Source organism: Hippopotamus amphibius, chromosome 15 (genome assembly GCF_030028045.1).
Source record: "Hippopotamus amphibius kiboko isolate mHipAmp2 chromosome 15, mHipAmp2.hap2, whole genome shotgun sequence".
In the NCBI taxonomy this organism is placed as follows: Eukaryota; Metazoa; Chordata; class Mammalia; order Artiodactyla; family Hippopotamidae; genus Hippopotamus; species Hippopotamus amphibius.
In genome coordinates, this window is record NC_080200.1 from 12,267,392 (window position 1) to 12,294,543 (window position 27,152).

Below are 27,152 nucleotides of genomic sequence, written 5' to 3' on the forward strand. Positions count from 1 at the left end.
TGCTTCTGTGTCGGCTTTTATTTACAGTTTGTTATTGTATGACATCACATGATGTTTTATGACACTGTATGACAGTGATTTGTCAACCCCGCCATCTTCACGATCAACCATGAACTCCATGAGCTCAGAGACTTCATGACAGTTTTCTTTTCATCCAACGTTTGCTGATTTATGGATGAATGGAGTACCAAGGGCTGCCTCCTTCAAGAAGCAGCCCTTGACTTCTTCTCCCCAAACAAATCCTCATCTCTCTGTCCTTGGAAACCTAACTAAGCACCTCTCTGGAGCTGTTTTAAAAATATTTGTGTTATTGCATTTTTTTTCCCCTTCAATTTCCCTGGGAGTAGAGAGTTTTGATCAGAATGCCACCTGCACCCCTACAACATAACATATTGTGATAAGTACTCTGAAGAATGATGGGGGAGAGACCTAATTTAGACTTGGGGGTGGTGGTGATTGGGTCAGGAAAATCTCTCTGGGTATGTACAATTTAATGGGAGACCTAAAGGATTTATAAAGAGTTGGGGGCAGGTACCAGAATTTCACAATGGCTTTATTCATAATGGACAAAACAAGGATCAACCCAAATGTCTATCAACAGGTCAATGGATAAGCAAACTGAGATATTTCCATACGATGGAATAGTACTCAGCAATAAATATGAATGAAGCTGTAGCGCTCACTTACCCAGCACACATTTATTGGCCACCTATGATGTGCCAGGTGCTGTTCTAGAAGGTTCTAGTCCACACTGGCGGACAAAACCAATAAACCTGCCTGCCATTGTGGAGGTCATGGTAAAGTGGGGAGAGACAGACAACTAGAGCATGCCAAAGGGAGAAATAAAGCAGGGGAGCGGGTGGGAAGTGCTAGGTGGGCAGTGTAAAATCAGGGGGATGCTGAGATGGTGGCCTTTGGGTAAAGACATGGAGGGGGTGAGGGAGAACCCATGAGGTTGCTTGGAGGAAGGAGGATCCAGCCAGAGGGAAGAGCCAGTGCAAAGGTCCTGAGGTAGGAACATGCCTGGTGTGTTTGAGGAAGAAGAAAGAGGCCAGTGTGACAGGAGTCAGTGAGCAAAGGGGAGCTGTGGGGAAAGGAACTTGGAGATCCTCATGGGTTTCCCTGAGACAGAGAAACTCAGCAATAGGTAAGCAGAATGGAGATTTCTAGAGCTCAGGAATGGGGGAGGGAAGAGAAGCCTGAGCTTGGAGTTCCTGCCACCCTCACTCTGCATGTCTTACTGGACAAACAAGCCTGGTGTTAGGAGAGCGTATACATTCCACAGCCTGACAGGCTTTCCTAAAAGACCAGAACAAAGAAGAAAAAGAAAGTCTGGCCTTGTGAAAGAGGAAGGGAAAAGAAGGAACTAAGCAGAGAAACAAAGAAAAGAAATTGCTGATATGTATATTAATACTTACTATATCGGGTCTTGGCAAACTACGGCCCATGATGTGCATTTATAAATGAAGTTTTACTGAAAAACAAGCCACAGTTGTTTGTTTACATATTGTCCATGGGTGTCTTTGCTATACCAGCAAGCTGAGTGGTCCCGACAGAGATTTATAGCCCACAAAGCTTCAGATCTTTACCATCTGGCCCGTTGCAGAAAAAGTTTGCTGGTCCCCGTACTATAATAACACGGAGCTACATATTAATATGTTAAGTATTTACAGCATGTGTTTATATTAATATATAACTCTGTAATATAAAATGATATAATTACAATTATAACTAACATCTATATTAAGTGCTTATTATGGTCTGGGCACTGGACGAAGTTCTTTTGTCTCCATTACTGCATTAAATCTGTTCAACAGCTCATTGAATTAGGACATTATCATATTGCTGTTATTGATTAAGAGCACAGACTCTGGAGCCAGAGAGCCGGAATCCAAACCCCACCTCTGTTGCTCCTGGAGTGGGAGGCAACAGACAAGCTACCGAACCTCTCTCTGTCCTGGTTTTCTCCTCTGTTACATGATGATGACAGTAGGGCCCACCTCTTAAGGCACTGAGAGGACAAACTTAATTGATGCAAGTGAGGTGCTTGCCCTATTGTCCAGAGCTATTGTTACTAAGATCATCTTTATTGACAGACGAGGAAACTGGAGCACAGGGAGGGTAAGTCACTTGCCCATGCCAGCCAGTGGTCCAGTTGAGATTTGAACCTGTGCTGCCATTACTGTCAGAAACAGAGATCCGGCAAAGTTGGGAAGAGGGTCATGAAAACCAGGAAACCATGGAGCTCATGAGAGGTGGACCCCACACACCACCCTGGAGGACTTGGGTCTGACCACCTCTCTCCTCACTGTTGTCCTGGATCTTGGAGTGGTTGGAGGTGGGAGGAGACCTGGCTCGCTGGCTGCCAGAGGCAATGAGGGGCTGCTCTTCTGCTCTCCATGGAGGGGAGGAGAGGCCAGTTAAGCTTGAATGGAGGAAGTCAAGACAGTGCTGGCCTCATCATCACAGAGCCTTGGGGGATTCAAAGAAGTGGGCGAGGCTGGGAGGGGACAGGCCATTGTTACAGTCGCTGGGCTGACCTTGGAGGAGGCTGGAGATGGGGATCCACTGCTAACACAGCTGGACCGGATTGGGGTGGGGTGGGCGCTAGCCATTGTGAGACAATTGTAGCATGTCTGGGCTACAATTTCACTTGTGCACCTATTTCTGGCTGCCAAAGAGAGGGAGGAGCAGATGTGGGGTTGGGGAGTCGCTTCCTGCCGGTAGGACCCGGGTCCACCTCCCTGGGCTCAGCCTGAGGGGCCTGTCCTAGGTTTCACCTCCAGCAAGATGGTCACTTTCTTTGGGCAGGAAGCCGCCCTCTCTGACTCCATCCACACATGTTCCCCCCACCACAGCCGTGGATTAAGCCAAGGGCCTTGCCAGAGACACAGATTGCCTGCTGACACCCAAACTATCAGCTGTTTAGGCAGAGGGCCCCACACTCAAGCCTGGTATAGCACTGAACACCTTTCGAGGACACCAAAAGATTTCCACTAAAAGGGAAAGAACCCTCAGAGCAAGGGAAGAGTAAAGGAGGTATTAGCATATGGAGAGAACTAATAATCACCACCACCACCACCACCAATAATAATAGCAGAAGCATAGATTCTCTTTTCCCATCTGGGAACCTGATTTCTCCTTGTGTAAAAGAAAATGTGATATGTCCACCAAACCTCCTCCCCCTGGATGCACACATGGACTAAATGTCCAGGTATGCCCTGCAGTTAGGTGAGCCAGGGCACTGGCTGCCTTCTGTTACCCGGAATCCACTCATCTTCCTTCTCTACTCTGCTATGCCCAGGGAGGCTGACCTGTGCAGACAGCCTCACTGAGCTCCTAACCACTGGCTTCCAGCTGGGTTTGGACAATGGGGAGCCCTGGCAGGATATGGAGGGAGGGCATGAAGTTGGGGTATTTAGTCTGCTGGCTTCCTCAGGTGGCAGCTCCTGCAGAGCAGCTGTTTCTCTCTCTCTCTCCCTTCCTCCCTCCACCTCTGTTTTGGTAACTGCCCACCCACATCTCTTAACTCAGTTCTTGATGTGCTCCTGTTTCCTACTGAAACCCTCTCTGGTACACACCATGGGACAAAATTTTGGTCAACTAGAATGCTGGCAGAAATGAGGTTCACTGCTTCTAGATGTGATTCACCAAACCTCCTGGGTGAGCCTTCCTACTCTCCCTACAGGCTAAAAGCAAAAGACTTTCAAGTGCTTACGGGATAGTAAAGCCACAAGATAGAAAGAGCCTGGGCCCCAGAATCACAACATGGAAGGCCACCTGCTGATTATTCTGTTGGGCTTAATGTGAGTGAGAAGTATATCTTACTGTACTAAGCCACTGCAGATGTGGGGGCTGTTTTTTACACCAGCTAGCACATCCTAATACACCTTTAAAGGGATCACTCCTCTCTCCCAATCCCATGGAGTTGGCTCCACCACCAATGCCAGAGACCTGATGATGTGACTCAAGCCTAAGCCAACTGGAGCACCCCTTTCCCCACAGTGATTGGTCCAGGCGTGAGCACATAACCCCAGCGCAGCCAATTGAAATCCATAAATCATTTGCTGAGAATGCTGGGAGGATGACTGTGAAAGAGAATCACTTTGGAGAGAACCAAAGGGCTGGAACTGCAGGCATGTCCTGTCTGCATGGAGAATGGAGCCAACTTCAAAAAGCAGAGCCCAGAAACCAAAGCCTAATGATGTCTGGTTTGTGGATCCAGACAAGCCAGAAGCAGATCACTCTTTATACTCTTTTGTCTTATGAGCTAGTCAACACCTCTATCCTTGCTTAAGTCCCTTTAAGTTTTTTGCTCCTTGCAGCAAAAGGGCACTAATGATTTCATGTAGGTAAATGCAATGAGTCCTCACTATGTGTCAGGCACAAAGTTTAGAGGTAGGTATTTTATTTCAATTTCCATTTTACAGTCAAGGAACCTGAAGCCCTCTAAATTACCCAGGAGCACGCTAGTAGGAAATGGTTTTCAAAAGAGTATTTTTTGATCTTATAAAAATGGGATTGGGCCAGAAGTCAAGTCTCTGAATTCCAATCCCAAAACCAACGTTTTTTTCCTGGGATCTCAAGTATGCCTTAATGCAAAATAAAACTGATATAAAAACCCTTGTCTTTCTCCCTCATTCATCTTGTTAGGGTTAGTTGGGGTGACACATGGCGCAACAGCTAATCAGTGTTTTGAAGGAAAAGCTCTCAACTCATTGTTCATAAATAACATATTGTTATTAATAAGTGGCCATTGTTGAATTAATTTCAGAAAACCCTGGGGGCCAGGGGCTGTCCAGTGACTCTCTTGGCTAGATTTCCGAAGACCATCTGTGGCAAATACATCCTTCAGAGCACATACCCTTGGCAGGAACACAAACTGCTTTCCTCACCCAGAAAACTCAACCAGAAAAGGGACAGAGACAGAGAAAGGGGAGAGGGAGGGGGAAATTATGCCAGCTCAAAATATCTCTCAATCTGATCAATGATTTCTATTTCCACAGCCACCATCCCAATCTAAGGCACATCGTCTCTTCTTCAAGGACTACAATGATTTCCTCACTGGTCTCATGGCTTTCTTTTTTGCCCCCACAGAACTCACAGCAGTCAGTGGGGCCATTCACAGACATAAACTCATTGCATTGACGCTCCAGTGACCACACAGTGCCTTTAGGATAAATACCAAATTTTTAAGCATCTGCCACAGGGCCTTTGCACATGCTGTTCCCTCTGGGAAGAACATCTTTCTCACCACTCCTGCCCTCTCTATATCAGAGTTCCACTAAAGACTCACCACTGGTGAGTCTTATCACCACTTATCACCACAGTGGTGGTTTATCACCACTTCCTTGGGGAAGGTTTTTTTTTTTTTTAATATTTATTTATTTGGCTGTGTCAGGTCTTAGTTGCAGCACACAGGATCTTTAGTTGTGGCATGCAGGATCTAGTTCCCTGACCAGGGATTGAACCCAAGCCCCCTGCATTGGGATTGTAACCCAGTGCCTTGTACATAGTTGGCACTCAATAAATATGTGTGGTTTGACTGGCTGAGCATGAAAACAGACAAGATCAAAAGAGGTGAAAGTTAAACAGTCAGAGAGGTTGTCTTGCAGATCATTGAGGCAAGGATGGACTTTTTAATAAATGGTGCTGGGACAACTCTTATGGAATGAAAAGGAAATCGGACCCCTACTCACACCATACACAAAAATCAATTTCATGTTGATCAAAGACAAACAATGAGAAAAATTGTAGAAGTTTTAGAAATCGTATGACCTCAGAGTAGAAACAATTTTATTAAATAAGATACAAAACCCACAAACTGTAAAGGAAAAGATTTATAAATTCAACCACATTTAAATTAAGAACTGCTACTGATCAAAAGATGTCACAAAACAAATCAAAGACAAGCCAAAAGAAGATACTGCACAGCATATAATGACGAAGGACCAGTTTCCAGAATACATAGAGATCACCTACAGATCAATAAGAAGAAAAAAAATCAAGCAACCCAATTAAAAAAAAAAGTGAACAGGGCATGAAGAGGCATTTCATAAAGAAGAGACTTGAACAGCCAATAAATGTATTAAAATACATTTACCCATTTTTGTATTTAGGTAGCACAAACTCAAATCACAACAAGAAATCGCCACACATTCACCAGAAAGGCCGCAGTTAAAAATTCACCAAGTATCGGTAAGGACGTGGAGCTGGCAAGGGTGTAAATTAGCACAAACACTTTGCAAGAACCGTTTGGCAGTATTTAGTCAAACTGAAGACGCACTAATCTTAATATCCAGCAATTTCATATCGAGGTGTGTACCTTTAAGAGACTCTTGCATGCATGCAGCAAAACCCATAACAACTAGCAATGTTGCTTATTTTCAGCAACCAGAAGAGAACAGACTCACATGTTCATCACTGGTGAACATATATGACCATGAAGGAGCCGCGGCAACCACAAGAAGAATGGATCTTACCAATGTAATTGTGAGCCAATGAGGCAAAATACAAAACAATTCATATCACATAATTTTAAATTTATAAAGTTCAAAGCCATAAAACATTTAACTATATCGCATACCTAGGTGGTAAAACCACAAAGAAAAGCAAGCTAAGGATTCTCATAAAATCCTCAATAGTATTTCATCTGAGAGGGAAGGAGGGGTTGTGATATGGGATGGGCCTATGGGAGAATCTGAGGAGATGGTGTTCTGGCTCTTGACCTCGGTAAAAGGTGTGGGACTTTTTTGTTTTTTTTTTTTGTTTTATTTTTTTAATTGAAGTATAGCTGATTTACAATGTTGTATTAGTTTCAGGTGTACAGCAAAGTGATTCCGTTACACATATAAATATATATCTATTCTTTTTCAGATTCTTTCCCACTATAGGTTATGAAAAGATATTAAATATAGTTCCCTGTGCTATACAGCAGGACCTTGTTGTTTATCTGTTTTACACACAGTACTGTGTATCTTTTAACCCCCAAATTCCTAATTTATCCCCCCTCCTTCTCCTTTGGTAACCATAAATTTGCTCTTTATGTCTGTGAGTCTATTTCTGTTTTGTAAATAAGTTAATTTGTGTCATAACATGGTTTTTTAAGTGTTCACCTATGTTCCTATACTCTTTTCTAAGTTTGTTTTCTCCCTCATCCCCACCCCCCCACACACAGACACACACAGTCAGCTAAAGACTGACTAGGAAAAAATAAGGCTCATATGCCAAGGCATGGTTTATGAAGAGGACGAGAAAGGGGGCAAACATCGAGACAGAAAATTAAAAGATAACAGAGGCACAGGAAATGAAAAGGGATGAGGGACTGGCAAGAAGGCATGGGTAAGGAAATGAGAAGTGGGGAGATGGAAAAAAGGGGGAAAGGTTGTCAAGGATAATGAGGAGGGGAAGAGATACATGAAACAATAGCCTCTCTCTTATTTCTGTTCCTCTTTTTTCTTTCTCTGTGTTTTCCCTCTTCCTCTTCCTCTCCCCCTCCATCTCGCTCCTTCTCCATCTTTCTCTGTGTGTCTTTCTGCCTGCCCAGTCTTCCTTGCCTCCCTCCAGATCTTTTTCTTTCTCCCTCCCCTCCTCCTTCCCTCCCTCTCTTTCTCTCCCCCTCTTCTCTCCCCCTCTCTCTCTCCATTTTCTTTCTCTCTCTCTCCCTCCTTTTTCCCCTCCATCTCCTCTAGACACACACACATACTCTCGCTTTTAAGAAGGCCACAGCCAGGGGACACACGATGGCACAGCCCGGCGTGGTGACCCAGACGCCTGCCCGGTCTATGCCACCAGGGCACCGGTGGCCAGGCTCAGGCATGGATGGACCTGTGGGCTGCCTGTGACTCTTTCCGCCTCATTAACTTCACTATCAAACACTCCCAGCATCACAAGTTGTAGGTCTTATTTATTAAATATTTAACTAGGAGAAACCCAGCTGAGATGAAACCTCTCATTTGTGGCGGCCCCAGGAGAGCAGAACACGGGGCCTGCTGCTGGGATTAACTGCGGCTGACGGGTGAGGCCCAGGGTGCCGGAGGGGGGTACACCGGTGGGGGCAGCTCTCATCCCAGAGGCAGAAAGACCCAGAGATAAAGAGAGCTGGGCTTTTTCCTAGTCTTGCTTGGGATGCCGAGGGGTGATGGTGCCAGGGGAGGGACACTTAAAAAAAAGTCTAAAACTAGAATAGGTAAATCCCCAAAGACAGAAGACAGACTAGCAACCAGGGGAAGGAAGGGGGGTGGGGATGGGGAGTGACTGCTTAATGGGCATGGGATTGCCTTTCGGGGTGATAAAAATATCTTGGAACTAGATAGAGGTGACAGATGTACAACACTGTGAATGTACTAAGTGCCACTGAACTGTACACTTTAAAACGGTTGATGATCTAAATAGGAAAAAAACCTTAAAAAAGAATAGATACATATATATGTATAACTGAATCACCTTGCTGTACATCTGAAACTAACAGCATTGTTAACTCTACTCCAATATAAAATAAAAATTAAAAAAGTAAAATGGTTGATGGTTAATTTTATTATGTTTTGTGAATTTAACCTTAATCTTCTAAAAATAAAAAAAAAATCCATTAAAAAAGAGTTTCGTTTCCTCTACTCCAACTATTAGCTCTAAGGCTGCTGATCTGATTTTTTAAAAAGTAACATGTACAAAGTGCTTACTATCCACATCCCAGGCCCCCTGCTTAGCACTCTGAACCATCACATCATTTATGCTCACAGTCCTGGGAGGGAGGTGCCAGCAGCTCCCTGGTTTTACAGAGAGGGAATTTGTGGCTCAGAGAGGGTAAGTGGCTTGTCCTAGGTCACACAGCTCCAACTTCAGTCTACTTGCCTTCCAAGTGTTCTTAACTACCATGCTCTCTGCCAATCCAAGCTGAATTTTAGAGTCACCTGGGGAGTTTTCAAAAATCCCCATGCCCAGGGACAGCCCGGGGCCAATCTCACTATTTTGTTTTGTTGTTTTCTTTTTTGGCCACACTGCACGGCTTGCAGGATCTTAGTTCCCCAACCTGGGATTGAACCCAGGCCATGGCAGTGAAAGTCTGGAATCCTAACCACAAGGCCACCAGGGAACTCACGGGGCATCAGCATTTTAAAAACTTTCAGGTAGATTCCAAGTACAGCCAACCTCACCTGGGGGATTTTGTTGAGATACAGATTAGGACTGAGCAGGTCAGGGGTGAGGGATGGAGATTCTGCATCTCCAACAAGCTCCCTCCAGGAGATCATGCTGCTGGAAGGTTCTGCAACAGTATGTCCCATAGAACTTGCCACGATGACGGAATGTTCTAATCTGTATGTTCCAGTACAATGGCTATTAGCCACACAGGGCAACCGAGCTCCTGAAATGTGGCTGGGGCAACTAAGGAAGTGACTTTCATTTTATTTAATTATTTAATTTATTTAATTTTATTTAATTTTAATTTAATAAAATTTCATTTCATTTAAATTTAATTTAACTTTCATTTAATTTAATTTTCATTTTAATTTTTTACTGAAAAAATAGTGTTTTTATTTACTTTTGAGTTACATTCCTGAAGTTCAAAAAGTAAGCCTCTAGCTGCCATTCAGATTCACACTCAAATGTGTTCTGTGTGCAGCTGCACAATTTGTTGGTTTGTTTTTAATAGTAAACCAAAGTCAGCCAACCAATACCATGAAGCCAGCTGCCCATGATAACTGACTTTATCCAGTGCATAGATACAGAAAAGAATTTTTAAGTGGAAATAGCCACGTGCAGCTAGTGCCTACCTTATTGGGCAGCACAGGTCTACACAACCTCCAAGGGAAGAAAGACACAAGGCATCCAACAGGTTAGAAAAAATGATATCCTCGAACTTTAATAAATAACCTAAAGTCTTGAAAATAACCCAGAGCTTGGTCCCTTCACTCGCATCTTTAAGTGACTCAAGACCTGGCACGAAGGATGAGAAGACAACTTGGGGAACAAGGAAGCTGGTTCTTCTCCGTTCTTCCTTTTTTTTTTTTTTTTAAGCATCACTCACCTGCTCACAAACTCTCACCTGTCCCCTTCACCAGCCCTACCTTGGGTCTCCCCAACCTACACCTTTCACCCTCTAGACAGAGTCCTCTATGAAAGAGACCTCAGCCTCATCATACCTGCTCTTCACCTTCCCGGCTCCCCAGAGTGACCCAAATGAAGCCCACAACTCCCCTCGGGTCTCCTCCTAGCTCAGCTGCTCAGCGCCAATACACTCTGTCTTTACTACCCTGTTGTGTCTCCTGTTCCTGCTTTGTTTTCACACTGTAGCACTTAACCACACTTAAACTGTAGCCTTTATCTGGTTTGTCTCCCCAGCTAGAATGTTAGCCACACCAGGGCAAGGGTTCATGTCTGTGTTCCAGTGCCCGTACTAAGGAGAAAACAAAGAGCTTCGGCCACCTATTGAGCATTTACTCTGTGCCAAGCATGATGTTTGTCATTCACCATTGATTTCATCCTTACAACATCTCTGGGTGGAAAATACTATTCTGCACATTGCACAGATGAAGAAACTGAGGATCGCTGAAGTTTAGTAACTTCCCAGAGGGAACATCACTGTCAGAGAGGAACCTCTTCCTGGCTGACCTCAATGTCCCTTAGCTCTGTCCCTTAACTATTCCCTTATACCATCTCTTCCCATAGGCAGGCCAACCTTTCTGGAGCTTACATATTTTTCCCAGGTGTGACCTGAGCATCTGCCCCTCTGGGTCTTTGTTCCTGCTGTGCCATTACCTGTCCCATAAGGTTTCCCCATGTGACAGATGTGTGACCTTGGCAAGTGACTTTAGTCTCTGAGCCTCAGTGTGAACATCTGTCAAATGGGGGCAAAAATAAACCCACTGAGCCCTTGGGACTGATAGAAAGATTAAATCAGTCAAAGAGGTTCTCACACATCCTGAGGGCTCGTAAGCTCTCCATAAAGAAGAGCTACCAACTAGACTTGAAAAGGCAGTCAGTTTCCATGTCCTCCTGGGATATGGCACTTCCTTTTTACTGGAGTTCCGGTGAAATCCCAGACACGAACAAGCACAGGCGCTGAGAAAAGGAAACCTATCGTGAATGTGGAAAATGGCCCAGTTGCTTTTTTGGGGGTTTGGGGGAGGGGCAGATCCTGTTTGGTCAGTTAAAAGAGCCGTGACTGGCACAAATGCTTGGAGAGCTCGCTCTAAACCACACGGTGGCTATTGCACCCTAAAATAGAACGGTTTTCAGCACCAGAGACACACAGAAATACACCCATGCTATTGCAAGGAGGAGAGAGGAAGCCAATGCCTGGCCCATAACAATAACGAGAGCAAACTCTTATTCAGCACCCACCGTGTGCCAGGCACTGTTCTAAGTGCTGCTTGAGCCTTATAACAACCCCATGAGGCAGGAACCCATGTTATACCCATTTTAAAGATGAGGAAACTGAGGTCTGGGAGGTTAAGTGACTTGCCCAACATGATGCAGTTGGAAAGAAGCAGAGCTGGGGTTTGAACCCAGGTAGCCTGGTTCTACAGACCTCCCTCTTAACCACTACACTGCTTCAGTCCCAACACAGAGCCATGGTACCCCTCAGTGTCTATAGAACTTGGTGCAACCTCCTCAAAAGATATCTGTGAAGAATGTCCCTAGAGAGAACAGAGCCAAGGGTGTGACCAGGGATGTCACGAAGGAAATAGAGACAGCTCATATGGATCTGGAAAATCCTCTGCTTCTTTGGGAACTGAAGAAATGTGCATCGTACCACAAAGAGATTCCATTTTTTCACTTGTCTGATTGGTGAAGACGTAAAATCAGGGGCAATCTAGTTGGGCCACATAATCGGGGAAACAGGACCTCAGAGTTTGAAACAGACTAACTTCCTGGCAATCTGACCCCAAAGCCTGACATATGACCCAGCCATGCACTTCCAGGAATCTGTCCTAAGGAAACAGTCACAGACGTGTGTGAAGACATCATTGTGGTGGAGTTCACTGCAGTATGGCTAGTACAGGAGGAAAAACAGCAGGCCTCAAAACATTGTGTATGTGCAAAGGATCCTATTTTTTAATGGAAAACAAAAAGTGTAGGTGTGCCAGGCAGAAAATGGGAATGATGATGCCATTTCCTTTGGAGCAAAAGTCTTCACTGTCGTACATACAATCTACCCTTGTCACCTTCCTGCCCTCATCTCCCCTCACTCGCTTGGCACATAGCAGGTGCTCAGTAAACATTTATGAATGAATGAATTTATCAAGAATGCAATCCTCTCCCCCTTCACGTCTCTAAGCTAATCTGTCTCAGTGGTGTCCTGGACATGCCCAAGGCCAGCTTTGGGTGTGGGGACCAAAGAAACAGAGAACCACTGTCTCTACCAGCAGTACTCACCATGCCAGGAGCCCAAAGAAAGTGAGACACGATTTAAAAACTGGGCAACAGAAGGAGAAGGAGGGAGAAAGGGAGGTTGCAGCAGCTTTCATTCCAACATTTTCCAACTCCAGCTGAGATTTCCTTCTATATACTCATCTATATTTACACCAACGAATCTGTCAGTAGCAAGCCTGTTGCTGATAGTGTGGGTTCTAAAGTTCAGAGAAAGCTGGCTTAGACACCCAGCTAGGAAGAGAAACTGTAAGTAAAATTTAAGTAACCCCCAAACCCTAAATCCACCCACTCTCCTCCAAGGAATCCATGACATCTTTTACATCAGGATTTCTCAATTTGAGCAATACTGACATCTTGGGTTGGATAATTCTTTACTGGGGGTGGGGTATGGGCAGTTTAGGATGCTCAGCTCATCCCTGGCTTCTACCTGCTAAGTACCAGTAGCACCCCACCCTCCACATTCGTGACAACCAAAAATATCTCCAGACATTACCAAAGGTCCTCTGGAAGGCAAATCACCCCCAGTTCAAAAGCACTGTTTTACATGCAGCCTAGGAAAAGTTCCAAACCAATCAACTGTTCTTTCCATACTCCTCCTCCTCAACTTCCTAAATTTTGAGTCACTTGGTCTCAAAATCTTTTACAGATTCAAGGAAAGTGGTGGCAACAGTTTTAAGACGTGAGTGCCATCTCTAGATGAGACTTTTATTCAGAAAATAATCAGCACCTTGGACAGAGATTTACACACAAAGATGTTCGTTGCAATGCTGTTTATAGGCAAAACAAACGACTGGGGATGATTACAAGAAGTATGATATATCCATAAAGTGGAATGTCATCAGATATTAACAACAGTCTTTTCTGGGGCTGCTGCCAAACCATACAGCACCACTGTGTGAATTTAAATAAGACGCCCCTTTTTAAAGTTGTTAGGTCCATCTGTCAAAAAACTGTCATAATATCTTCATTTTGCTAGAACAAGATACTGAAGCTTTCATCATCTGAGAAATTGAAATAATAAATGTACAGCTCTATGATGCCCATAATATAAGCTACAATACCCTTGTGCAGTGTGCACCCTGTACGACTATACATGGCAGCCCTGATGTTGTTGTCCAAGGATATCTAGTGGCATGGAAATGTGTTCATAAAAGCGTATATCTATAAAAATGTATGGAATGAAATACATTAAAATGTCACCAAGAGATTCTCTCTGGATAGGGGAGTATACATATATTTTATGTTCTTTTTTGTACTTCAGGTGCTCAACAAATAAGGGGATAGGCCTCTTGGAAGAGGTGACTTTGAGGCTGAGACCTAAATGAAGAGAAGGATTCAGCCATGGGGAGACCTGGAGAAACAATGATGCAGGCAGAGGGAAGAGCCAACACAGATGCCTACAGATGCAAAGAAGCTAAGCGTGGGTAAAAAGGGCCAGTGGGGCTGAGACAGAGTAGAAGCAGTAGAGAATGGAAGAAATGAGATCACAGACAAAACAGGGACTAGATCATGAGGGGTCTTATAGAACCTAGTACATCTGTAATCTGCAACCTCTGGCCAGTGAGTAAGCATCTGGGACATTTACCCAACCTACTTGTTAGAGAGATATTCCACTAGCCCACCACTATTCACCAATGGAGCAAAATCCAAGGAATTCCACTTTTAGTCCCAGTGCTGAAATAAACAAAACCAGGGTGTTTTCAGAATTTTAATAGTCTTTGTCAAAAACACTGTTTATATTCCTCATTGTTACTCAATTAACAAACGCTCATGCATGATATAGTGCTGGAACTGCTGGGGGATGTGAGGAAGGCAAATCACTGTTCCCTATCCTCAAGGAGCTTTCTAATTAGAGAGTAAAATATAAGCATACCGTCTTATTGCTTTTCACAAAGCATGCAAGATTCACTTGACATTGAGGGTGGTAAGTGGAGGGCCTTGGTCATTCCCAAGCCAATAAGAACACCAAATATCAGAGAGACCCAGATATGGGCACCCACCCTTCCATACACCCTTATATCTAACATCCATCCATCCATCCATCCATCCATCCATCCATCCATCCATCCACCCACCCATCCATCTTTTTACCCATCAATCCAGTCCAGTCAATCACTTGTCATCTACTCATCCACTCATATATTCACCCATCCATCCTTTCTTTCTTTCATCATCACCCATCCATCCATCAATCCATCTGTCCATCTGTCCATCTGTCCACCACCCATCTAGATACCCACCAATCTACTTATTCATCCACCTATAACCCACCTAATCACCCATCCATCCAATATCATTCATCTTTTATCTCTCATCCCTCCATCCTGCCTTCTTTCATTTCATCTAGCCTATTCATCTATTTGTCCACCTATTGTCCAACCATCCACAGATCTATCCATCCATCCATCCATCCATCCATCCATCCATCCATCCACACATTCAACACCAACTGCGTGAAATACTTCTCCTCTCTAAACCACAAATATCCACCGATGATCCTTAACTTAAAAGACTCCATTGTGATTAGGAACAGGCCAAACTTACAATTTTACATTTTAACAACTCTTTCAAAAATAATTCAAATCCACAAACATTTCTACTATTCCAATTTATGCAAGACCCAAATGCTCCAAGTCCTTGTAAGACCTGCACAGACCTTAACTGGTTTGAAGTCTTTAATGTCTTCAAAGATGGTGCTCTTAAAGCAAGGCTAGAAAGTAGGGTATGACATGAAAAGATGCTCAACATCACTAATCATTAGAGAAATGCAAACCAAAACCACAATGAGGTATCACCTCACACCGGTCAGAATGGCCATCATCAAAAAATCTAGAAACAATAAATGCCGGAGAGGGTGTAGAGAAAAGGGAACCCTCCAGCACTGTTGGTGGGAATGTAAATTGATACGGCCACTATGGAGAGCTGTATGGAGATTCCTTTAAAAAAATAAAAATAGAACTACCATACGACCAAGCAATCCCACTACTGGGCATATACCCTGAGAAAACCATAATTCAAAAAGATATATGCACCATAATGTTCACTGCAGCACTATTTACAATAGCCAGGACATAGAAGCAACCTAAAAGTCCATCGACGATGAATGGATAAAGAAGATGTGGCACATATATACAATGGACTATTACTCAGCCATAAAAAGGAATGAAACTGAGTTATTTGTAGTGAGGTGGATGGACACAGAGTCTATCATACAAAGTGAAGTAAGTCAGACAGATAAAAAAAACCACCATATGCTAACACATATGTATGGAATCTAGAAAAATAGTACTGATGAACCTAGTGGCAGGGCAGGAATAAAGACGCAGATGTAGAAAACAGACTTGAGGACACAGCGGGGGAAGGGGAGTCCGGGACGTAGTGAGAGAGTAGCACTGACAAATATATACTACCAAAGGTAAAATAGATAGTGGGAAGCTGCTGCATAGCACAGGGAGGTCATCTCAGTGTATCGTGACGACCTAGAGGGCTGGGATAGGGAGGGTCAGAGGGAGACTCAAGGGGGAGGGGATATGGGGATATACGTATAAATACAGCTGATACACTTTGTTGTGCAGCGAAAACTAACACAACATTATAAAGCAGCTATACTCCAAAAAAGATGTATAAAAAAGAAGTAGGGTATGGTTAGAGGAAGGGGGAGCTGTGGGCAGACTGGAAAGCGTCTGGCACTGGCGAGAGCCTGGCAGTGTGATGTAGAGAATGGGAGAGGAAGTTGATTAGAAATATAGACAAGGATTGCTGACGTGAGGAAAATTTTGCCTGGGCCTTGGAATCATGGAATTCTAGTATCTGCAATCAACATGACCCTGTGATTGTTTTCCCCTTGGATCATATATTGGAGCAATGGTGGTTTAGCCAATCATCTAGGAGAATGGATTAACAAGATAGATGCCAAAGAATAACAGAGATCAAGGGAGTTGAGAGCCTTGGCAAGAAAAGGCAGAATAATAATAACTAATACTATGTAGCATCTACTAAGCGTCACACACTATGCCAAGCATTGGGTCAGGGAGGCCACCCAAATAAGCCCATCCTTCCTTCTTTCCTCCCACTGATCTACCCATGAATCCACTGGTACATCGATTCATCTATTCACATATAAACACATATAGTGCTAAGTTCCAGGCACTATTTTCTAAGTATAACATGTATTAACTAATTCAATCTTCCAAGATAGGTGCTATTAGAATCCCCATTGGACAAACTGGGAAACTGAGGCACAGGACACTTAAATGACTGAGCAAGGTCACACGACTAGCGACGAGCAGAGCTGGGATTTGAACCCCAGCCCCCTGGCTCCAGAGTCCATGCTCTCAACTGAGCCCTGCTGCTTCTCTACTACTGTAGCAACTACCAATGCCTAAGACACAGGTTGACTTTCAGAAGATGAGGACGGACAGGGGCTGCCAGGCTGACCCAGCCCCTAGAGAGAATGATGGGTAGACTGTGACATGGCTTAGCCAGTGCCTGTCAGATGGCTGGTTTTCCATTAACGCTGATGAATCTCAGCTGATTCTGGCTGAAGCGACATTCCCAAGTACACAGACTAAAATTAACACCTTGAATTCATTCATTCAAAAATTATTTATTCAGCACTGCAGCACTGTTCATAATAGCAAAAAACAAAAAACCTGGAAACATCCCAAATGTCCATCACCCAGGAAAGTGGATAAATTGTTGTATCATCACAGAATACAACATTACACAGAGAAAAATAAATGACCTACAGCTACACTCAAATAAGAGAGATGAATCTTAGAAACATACAGTTGAGTGAAAAAAGCCAGTGCAAGTTCCAGAAGGCTAAAAAGCTCAGACACCAAGAAAGTGAAACTTACAGAGTTAACGCCTATATAAATATGTGATAAGACTTTTTTTTAAAAGAAAGAAAGAGAATAAGACACACACAATCCAAGAGCGAGGGGCTGCCTTTGGGGGAGTGAGTTGGGGGAGAGGCAGGAAGCAAAGGAAGGGTCGGAGGTTACAGGTAGAAGTAAGTTATTGATTATGTACTCGTTCAGGGTGCTCCTACAGCATCAGCAGCATCTAGGAACTTGCTAGAAGTGCAAATTCTCAGGTTCCACCTTAAAACTCCTGAATCAGAAACTCTAGGGGCAAAGTTCAGCTACCTGTGTTTCAACAGCCCTCCGCCTTGGGAATACCGGTGCGTACCCAACTGTAAGCATCTCTGCCCTAGAGCAGGTGATGCTGACTCTGCCGGGCTGGGGACCACTCTTTGAGGACCACTGTCCTAGTTCTTGACTTAGTGAACTAAGTGGGTCCACCAGTGTTTCCATATAGTATTAAAATAAATAAGGAAAAATAAGTAAAAGGAGAAACGTTATCGAGAGTGTGTTGTGAACCCAGAACAGGATTAAGGCAATTGGTTGTTGAAATCAGGTGTAAGAAAACACCCCACAATGATGTATTCAGCCACTGTAGGTGCCAAGCACGGGGCCAGAGCGGTGACCACAACCGACCCAGCCCTTGCCATCATGGAGTCTATAGTCCGTCCATTCTGATACGTTTTACAGAGTGATCATATACATCACATGCTTTCAGTATCTTTTAATCCTCCCACAATTCCCTGGATGTAGGACTACTCGATCCATTTTACGGATGAAGGGACTAAGGCACAGCTACTGGGAACTGGAGCTGAGATTTGCAACCAGGGTCACCTGTGCCCAAGCCCTTTGCTTCACCTCCACCAATATCACTTTCCTTCTCCACCTCTTCTCTTCCTTTCAGCCTCCACCCCTGATGCCATTGCTCAGACAAGCACATCCCTACATGGACATCTCACAGCAGCCAGTGAAGGTCGGCAGAGGTTCCCATGCCTATTATTCTTTTTTTTTTTTTAAAGCTCATTATTGGAATATAATTGCTTTACACTGTTGTGCCAATTTTTGCTGTACAACAAAGTGAATCAGCTGTATTTATACATATATCCCCATATCCCCTCCCTCCCACGACTCCTTCCCACCCTCCTCATCCTAGCCTTCTAAGTCATCACCCATCATCAGGTTGATCTCCCTGTGTTATGCAACAGCTTCCCACTAGCTATCTGTTTTACATCTGGTAGTATATATAAAGAAAATAATAAAGGTCAGTGAGATAAAAGAATATAGCAAGCTCTGGAAGGTCAGAAAATTGTAACCCTCCTCATGGAGCAAGTTCTAGGTCTGTACCAAAATCTCGTTTAAGACAAATATGTCAATTTGTTCTTAGCCCTCCCGCAAACACTGCTTGTATAAAAATACTTTAAAATTGGTTTAAAATTATTTAATCTTTTACACACAGACCTAAAATGAGAATGGAACTTAACAGCGTCAATATTATTTACTGGCAGGTGGACAACAAAACTGTTTCCCTCATTGCTCTGGGGAGGGGGGGTGAACCTCTAAAATAGGGGTGAGCCTCTTAAATAGTGTTATGGGGGGAGGGGCTGCTAATTCTGAGTTCCAGGTCCAAGCTGAGCAATGAACACCTTAAAGGAAGACCCAAGAATATTCCCAGACTGAAAAGAAGGTAAAGCCGCCTCTGACCCAAGAGAGACGACAAAACTTGATCCGTATTTAACTCTGGAATTTTGCGCTTTGGAGCTGGGATCTCTCTCGCATTAGCTGCCTTAAATAAGTGGCTTCCCAAAGCACAATTCATTCCAGGATAAAGTCTCAGCTTTTCAAAGGGAAAAAGCTACCTATCTTCTCCTTTCTTGGGCATTGGCTCCATCTCTGGCTCCCTTCCTCTCTGGGGTGTTAAGAACTCACCAGTAAGGTCACCAACGTCCTTGTTTGTCCAGAACTGCTGGGTTTTTCAAGATGAAAAACCAGGACAGGCCCAGGCAAACTGGGACATCTGGTCACCCTACCCAGACAAGGACTAATGCCCAGTGGTTTTGAAACCCAAGTTGCTGAGCCCACCCACCTGGATCCCTCTCCTGGAATGTTCCTTACCTTCTCTATTCTCCCAGGAAGTGAGGAAGAGGGAAGAAAGAAGAAAGACAGAAACTGGGGGAAGTGGGGGATGTATTCTAACCCCAAAGCTGGGTATGGTTCTATTATTAAACTCTCAGGAGTCACCTAGGGCGGCCACAACATCTATCCTAGGCCTGTGGTCTCCATCCTGGACAGGACCCTTTGGCTCAGAAGAAGGAGATGGGGGTGGGGGGCAGGGAAGCTAATTATATGCTTTAAAACTCCCTCACTTTGTCATCCACAGAGGAAGGGACCAAGGGAGAGGAAGACAATTTTATCTCAGACCGAAGAGAATAGAAAAATAGGTCAAGTGGGCATACATTTTCCCCCCTTAAAGCTTCCAGAGAGAAAAGAGAATGCAAATGGGTTACCAAAGGGGAAATCGGGGGAGAGAGAAATTAGGAGGTTGGGATTTACATAAACACACTACTATATATAAAATAGATAAACAACAAGGACTTACTATATAGCACCGGGAATGCTACTCAATATTTTATAATAACCTATAAGGGAAAAGACTGAAAAAAATATATATGTATAAATAAATATATGTATAAAAATATATATATGTATAAATAAATATATAAATATCACTTTGCTGTACACCTGAAACTAACACAACATTGTAAATCAACTATATTTCAATTTAAAAAAAAAAAAAGAGTGCCACACTCAGATTAATAAATCCAAACTGGCCAGTCAACAGAGGGGCCCTTTGCTCTCACTCCTACCCAGAGAGTCTCATTTCTGGCCAAAGTTTCCAAGAAAGAAAATAAGGAGAAAAAAAATACTCTCCAGTATTATGGGTCACGTATTTTGGAGCCTTCTCTATGCCAGACACTGTACTGAGCATTTCTCAGACATGACCCCACGTGACCTCCTTGAGAGTCCTCTAAAGAACATACTATCGGAAGCAATATCCTCACCACATACACGAGGAAACTGAGGCTCTGATGCCCAAGGCAGCCTGGCTAGTGAGCCATTTGAATGGGCCTGGCTGACCCAAAGTTCAGGGTGCTTTCTTTCACCTCCCTGTTGCATTTCACGGCACCACCTGGATCCCTCGTGAGACGCTGAGTTAGCATCCCAGGAAACGTATTAACTGAGGGGCTTCAGGGTCCTGACCATCTCTGGATTGAATCTGCCTTCTTGGTGGTGCCTTCCATTGTTGAAGGAATGCATGTGTGTGCTTTCTACTGGGGAAGCAATGGGGGGGGGTGTACATAAGCCCCAAGTACCCAACAGATGTCCCCCTAAAAACCCCCAAAGGAATACTCCACTCTCAGGGGACCACTGCTCCCCAATTTCTCAAGTGCTAACATTTCAGAGACCTTCTTTGGTCTGATACCCTCACACACACATACCCACACCACTCCTGTCACCCCACCACCCACACCTAAAGCCCACTGAAAACCTAAAACATGAGTACACAGGTGAATCAGATCGATGATCTGGCAAATGGGTGAAGAGAGGCATTTTTGTCACTCACTAGACAAACATTTATGAAGTGCCTACTTTGTGCTAGGTGAGGTGGGGTGGCAGTGGTGAACAGGGTGATGGGTATAGGTCTTAGGGTCTTGGAGCATCACTTTTTACTGCTGAGTGGCAGAACCAAAGCACCCCCCAACCAGAGACCCCCTTTTCCCACCCTGACTCCCCTCCCTTGCTCGACTTCAAACCAGGGCAGGCACATCGCTACAAATGACATCCTAACCCTTTCTCATTTCTCGGTCTGGCACTTAATGCTACCACTTCCTCTACTTTCTACACATCCACAATCCTTTATGCTAAACCCTCAAGGCCAGATGTGATTTGGAGCTTAGAACATGGTGCTTTTAAAGGAATCACAAGGATAGGAATGTAAAATGGCACAACCACTTTAGAAAACAGTCTGAAACAGTCTGGCGGTCTTTTATAAAGTTAAACACATACTTACCACATAACCCAGCAATCCTACTCCTGGGTATTTATTTCCCCAAGAGAAATAAAATGTACGTTCCCAATGCTCCCACTAAAATCCACCCACCAATGTTTATAGCAGCTCTATTCATAATCATCCAACCTGGAAACACCCCAAATGTCCTGGGAAATGGATGAATGGACTCCAGTCCAGCCATCCCATGGAATACTACTCGGCACTCAAAAGAATGAGCTACTGATACACACGGCAACATGAATGGATCTCAAAGCCTGCATGAGAGAAGCCAGAATCCAAAGGCTACATACGGGGACCTCCCTGGTGGCCCAGTGGTTAAGAATCCACCTGCCAATGCAGGGGACACAGGTGGTTCAATCCCTGGTCTGGGAAGATCCCATATGGCGCCACAACTAACTGCGCCTGCACTCTGGAGCCCGCGAGCCACAACTACTGAGCTCATGTGCTGCAACTACTGAAGCCCGTGTGCCTAGAGCAGTGCTCTGCAGAAAGAGAAGCCACCACACTGAGAAGCCTGTGCACGGCAACAAAGAGTAGCCCCCTGCTCACCGCAACTAGAGAAAGCCCGCATGCAGCCAAAAAAAAAAAAAGGCTACATACGATATGATTCTATTTATACGACCTTCTAGAAAAGGCAAAACTGTAAGGATGGAGAACAGATCAGTGCTTGCAAGTGGTTTGGATAGTGGGTGTTGACTCAAAAGGGCATTAGGGGATATTGTGGGGTGACGGAACTGTTCAATATTTTGATTTTGGTGGTGGCTACATGTCCGCATGCATTTCTCCAAACTCTGAGACCTGTACGCTTAAAAGGGTGAATTGCACTGGAAGGAATTCATACCTCAATAAACCCGGTTTGGGGGAAGAAATAAAAAGATAACAGGATGCACCTATGATGTGACCTGGGTACTCCAAGTATAACTCCTGGACTAGTAGCACGGGCAATCCCTAGAGGCTTGTTGGAAAAACAGAATCCCAGACCCCACCCCAAGCCTGCTGGACCAGAATCATCATTTTAACAAGGCAATGCTCACACTCGGAAAAGTTTGGAAAGCATTACAGTGTATACGTAACACTCTCAGTGGGGTGGCTGCAGCCCTAGAATCAAGCATACCTACCATTTCTTCAGTGAAATGTACCAAAATGGACATCAAGTGGGATAAATTAAGACTGCAAATTAAGACTATAAATTTGGGTCAGTTCAAGGTAGGTTTTTAACCCCTAAATCAGCCGATCTTTTGGTTTTCAGAGCCTTTTAGATTTGGGGATTGCAGAGGAGGAATCACACCTTTGTAGGAGGAAAAAAATCCCAAAGGGAAAAAAAAAACGCACTAATTTTTACTTCTCAGAGTTTTGCTCTTCTGGAAATACCTACCATGCTGACCTAGTAGAAGAATCATACAGTCATTCCCTCCTGCCCTTCTAGCACAATCTACCTTTCAGGGCGAGAGTCTGATAACATGCTCTACCTTCTCCCAGGGCTCCCTCTGCTTCCCATGCAGAATGTTCCTCTTTAGACAGTCTTTGGTTTAATAATAAAAACAAACAAACCAGAAAAGAAAACCAAGTGCGTGAGTGCCAATCGGCCAGTGTCCGTGGGTTACCTGATGTGATTGGACTCTGGGTTTCTTGTTAAGATTCCCGAAAACAAGAGTATGAAAACCTGGAATCCTGCACACACTTCACGATAAGGAGCGTGATAACACAAACCTCAGTCCACGGCTCTTGCAATGGCCCAAATTCCTACACCGTGCTCAGCGGAAGATCTGCTGGCATCAGCAGGACTGGGGGAAGATGACATTCACATTGGCGCTTGGTAGCGCATCAGAAGGAGCGAGCGGCATTAAGTGGGGGTTCTAGGAAGGTTGACAGATGCGCCTTATTGAGCTGACAGATTTGAGCTCTTTAGAAGCCATCATCAGAGCCCGTCACAGCCATATTTAAATTAGACTTCCAATCGACGAGAACACGGAACCAAGGTGTGTGGTCCAGACGGCTTTGCTGTCTGGAATCCTCCAAGAGTGAAAAGCACCAATGGAAATCTGAATAGCAAAGATTTCCATGTGAGTTTTCTGACTTTAGGAAGGGAAAAATGAAATTCATCATAATCTCTTAATTCTCACTGCTGGCTTCAAGCTTGAGCTGCCGGAGGAAGTGTGGTGCAGAAGTGAAAGGGATCACAGTGGCAAACTGCCCTGAGCGTGGGGAATGCAAGGTTGCACCCTCCACCAGCGTACCATGCTGGAATTTGCATTTGGAAGTAATGCTCTTAGGCCCTAGGAGGACACAGCCAAGTTCTTGGAACAGCCACTGATTCCTCCTCCACGTGATGGTGACGAACCTGCTTTGCCCACTCACCTGCAACCCTCAGTAAATGCCATTTCCAAATACATGTCCCACGACACGCATACCAAAGAATGGCAGTGGCAGTGCCACTCCTAGGCATAAACTCAAGAGAAATGCCTCCCTGAAAAGTTCAATCAAAGACATGCACAATCTGGAAATTACTCAGATGGCCCTCAACTGTAGAACAGAGAAGTATGTTGTGGGAGAGTCAAACAATAAAATATCACACAGCGTTGAGAAGGAACAACCAACAACGACCCGCGGTGACACGGATGCATCTCACAGACAGATTGTTAAGCAAAAAGAAAAAAGAAAAAAAAAAGCCAGACACAAAAGAACACAGACTCTGACTCCATTTACAGGAGACTCGAAAGGGGGCCAAATGAACCTGTGGGATCAGAAGTCGGGGTAGCGGTAACCCTTGTGGGGGGACTTACTGGGAGGCAGCAGGAGGGGACTTTCTGGGGAGCTGGTCACATTCTTTTCCTTGACCCTGGTGCCAGTGGCATGAATGTTCACTTACTAAGCTGGACTTGTGTACTTTCATACACACACACACACATCAGACTATATTTTAAAAGTTTTAAATAAGCACTTAAATACGTTTCTTTAATGGCAGAAGTATACAGATACTCAAGTCAATGTTCTGCCCTGGTACCCCGACTCCTCAGTGTTTCCAAAGTCCATTTCTCTGCACTAGCCCAAATGCCCTTATTCAGCCCCCCATCTCTCTGTCCCCTCCCCTCTCAACCCCCCCTCCCCCCGAAAGCTCAGTCCTGGATGACTCTGCTTGGTGACAGACTGGAGGATGGAGAGCTTTCCTTTTGACAGTGGGGCTGTATAATGTGTTTGCTGCCTCAGGCCAAAGAGAGAACAAAAACTGGCTGCAAAGAGCAAAACGCACAAACTCATCACAAAGCTCCCAAGAGCAAGAAAGCCAAAGAAAACCTCTAAAGGACCAAGTGCTCCCAGTTCACCTGCATCCCTCCCTTAAGATCCCTCCTTCTGAGGGACTGTTACCATCCCCTCCTTCCCCAACAGCCCTCTGATCTGCAGGATTCAGGCTGGACTGGGGTGAGCTAAGGACACTTTAGGACTCCCACCTTCTTTCTTTCCTCTTAGAAGACTCCAAATCCAGGCTCCAGAAGACGATCTAAAGCCATTTTCAACACGGAAACGTGTCAGCCCAGTGAATCCCTCCTGGATACCCCCAAGTTATCTGATGTTACACACATTGACACCTTGCCATTCTCCGTGGCCCCCACTCCTCCAGGGATTGGGGGGAGATAGGCAGAGTGATTACAAGACCCTTGAGCATTTCAACACATCATCCCAAGGTTGAAACTTAGGAGGCAAAGAGCTGGCTCCTGCCTTAAGTACCAAGCAAAATGACATCGTGATTAGGGGTACGCCCCTCCAAAAAGATAGCATCTGAACCTCTTAATTTTCACCACCCTCAAAGTAGACTGTTCACCTACACTCCAAAATCTCAGAGCCCTCTGCTACTGTTTCAGCACCCAGAATCCAAAATCCTGCTCAATTCTGAGCCCAGCCAAAAGTGAGTCCACCAGCCAACACGTTCCTCAAGTAAGCAACCCCAGGACCACCCGGGGCTCAGCCCTGGTGAGTATATAACTGTTGAAACCATACACAAAAAGGATGGGGGCTCATCACTGAATCCCAAGGACCCAACCAGTCCTGTTCATTTTCATACTGAGGGCAGCCAGTTGGAACCCAGCCGAGGAGCAGCACATTTGGGCAAGGCACTGTGGCCAGTCAGCCTGGGGAGCAGGGTGCGTCCCCCCACCTTGGAATCTGGGTCATGCTTAGATAACTGTTAGAAAGCCCGACTAATTACCCATCCTTGCCTGCCTACATCTCAACAGATGTTAAACCCTCCTCAAGGTTTATTTCAAGCAGACACGAATTTAAAGAAACACAAGGGGATCTGCATTTTGATGGCATCTCAACAGAGGGAAGTGTGGACTCCACCTTCTTCCTCTGGATATTTAATTTTTTTAAAAAAAGGCATTTACCTGCCCGAGACGTCCACATGGATGCTGATTCTCCTGGTGTCCCTTCCCGGGTCTCTAGGGTGGAAGAAGCAGATTCCAACCCAAGGCCTGACACGGCACCCTAGGAAGGACCCAGCACCTCATTTTCTTGTGTCCTGTCTTTCTTATTGAAGTAGCCCATCCTGAGTCTTCCAGGTCAGGGCCCCAGATGGGGCAAATGGGATGTTTTCTACATCCCAAAAGATGATGAGGTCCCTAATCAGTGGTGGAAGGAAATGGAACCTGCAGACACGGGGGAGAATAAATGCCCCCCAACCCTTCCTGGCCAGTGGCCCATCCTAGAATATTAATTCTGGCCAGTGCTGGCCCCTCAGTGTGAAGGCCACATGCTCACCCACTGGCTCTTGATCCTGGGAACCCCTAGGCACCCTCCTTGAAAGGGCAGCCCCCAATCTCAGGGAAGCAGAGGTGGAGAGGCCTCAGAGCTGGGGCTGGGCTCCAGCTCAGGAGGCCACCGTGGATTCTGGTGAGGGGCGGCTAGGGAAACCCAGCCAAGGCCCCCGTGCTTCCCCTGCCCTGGCCAGAGTGCCCAGGCCCCGGCCCGGTCCACGCTCATGCGGGAGAACTCTGACCCATCCGGAACTGGCCCTAAAGGCCCTTGTACGACCCTAGGCCCAGCCCTCATTCTGAAATCGGTTCTTCGGAGGAATCCACTCCCCCGACCCCCCCAACCCCAAGGCTCCACGGTAGCTCAACCCAGCTCCGGGTGGAGAGATGCTCCACACTCCTCCCCGGTGCCCCCTCTCCCAGCCCTTGGAAGACCCCCCCACCTCCCATCAACCCCCGGGTCTCTCTCCCAGCCTGGAAGAGGGGAAGCGGAGGGAGGAGGGGGAGGCGCAGCTGCTGGGCTTCGGGCAAAGGATATGGCCATTCGGTGATCTTTTTGGCGTATTTTCTCACCACGTTGTCCTCGCTGAAGAGGAATAGAGACCGGTTGACCGTGAGGCAGTTCTGTCGGACGGGGATGGGGTTGTAGAGGGCCATGGTCCGCGCTCTCTGCGCCATTGACTGCTTGTACATCCTTTGCGCCCCGGGCTGCCCGCCCTGCCGGCTGCCCCCGGCTCCTCGCCCGCCTCCGGCGCCCACGACCACCCCGGCGGCTGCCCCGGAGCCTCCTCCCCCGTAGCGGGCCGGCATCTCGTCTCCGAAGCGGGCCATTCTGCAAAGAGCAAAGGGCTCCGGGTTACGCTGCGGCGAACGATGCGGAAGACGCCGCCGCCGCCGCCGCCGATGCTGATGCTGATGCTGCCGGGGCTGTGAAGACGGCGGCTGGAGCTGCGACTGCGGAGACGCTCCACGGCCCAGCCCATCGGGCGGCGGCGGCTCGGCGCCTCGGGTCGGGGGCTCACAAGGCGGCTGCCCGGCCCCAGCCGGGGATAGCAGCTCGGGACATCTTCCTGGCTGACCCCGGAGAAGGAGGGGCTG

General features: G+C 45.7%; 1 protein-coding gene across 3 annotated transcripts in view; it reads right to left on the minus strand.

Annotated features, from left to right (window-relative positions):
* Window positions 1-26,885, minus strand: part of CACNA1A (calcium voltage-gated channel subunit alpha1 A) — a 241,325-nt gene extending 214,440 nt beyond the window's left edge. For all 3 annotated transcript variants that reach the window (XM_057708526.1, XM_057708527.1, XM_057708528.1), the window contains exon 1: window positions 26,593-26,885. In XM_057708526.1, coding sequence (XP_057564509.1) covers window positions 26,593-26,885 — 293 coding nt within the window. The remainder of the gene's footprint in view (window positions 1-26,592) is intronic.
* Between the last annotated feature and the right edge of the window lie 267 nt (window positions 26,886-27,152).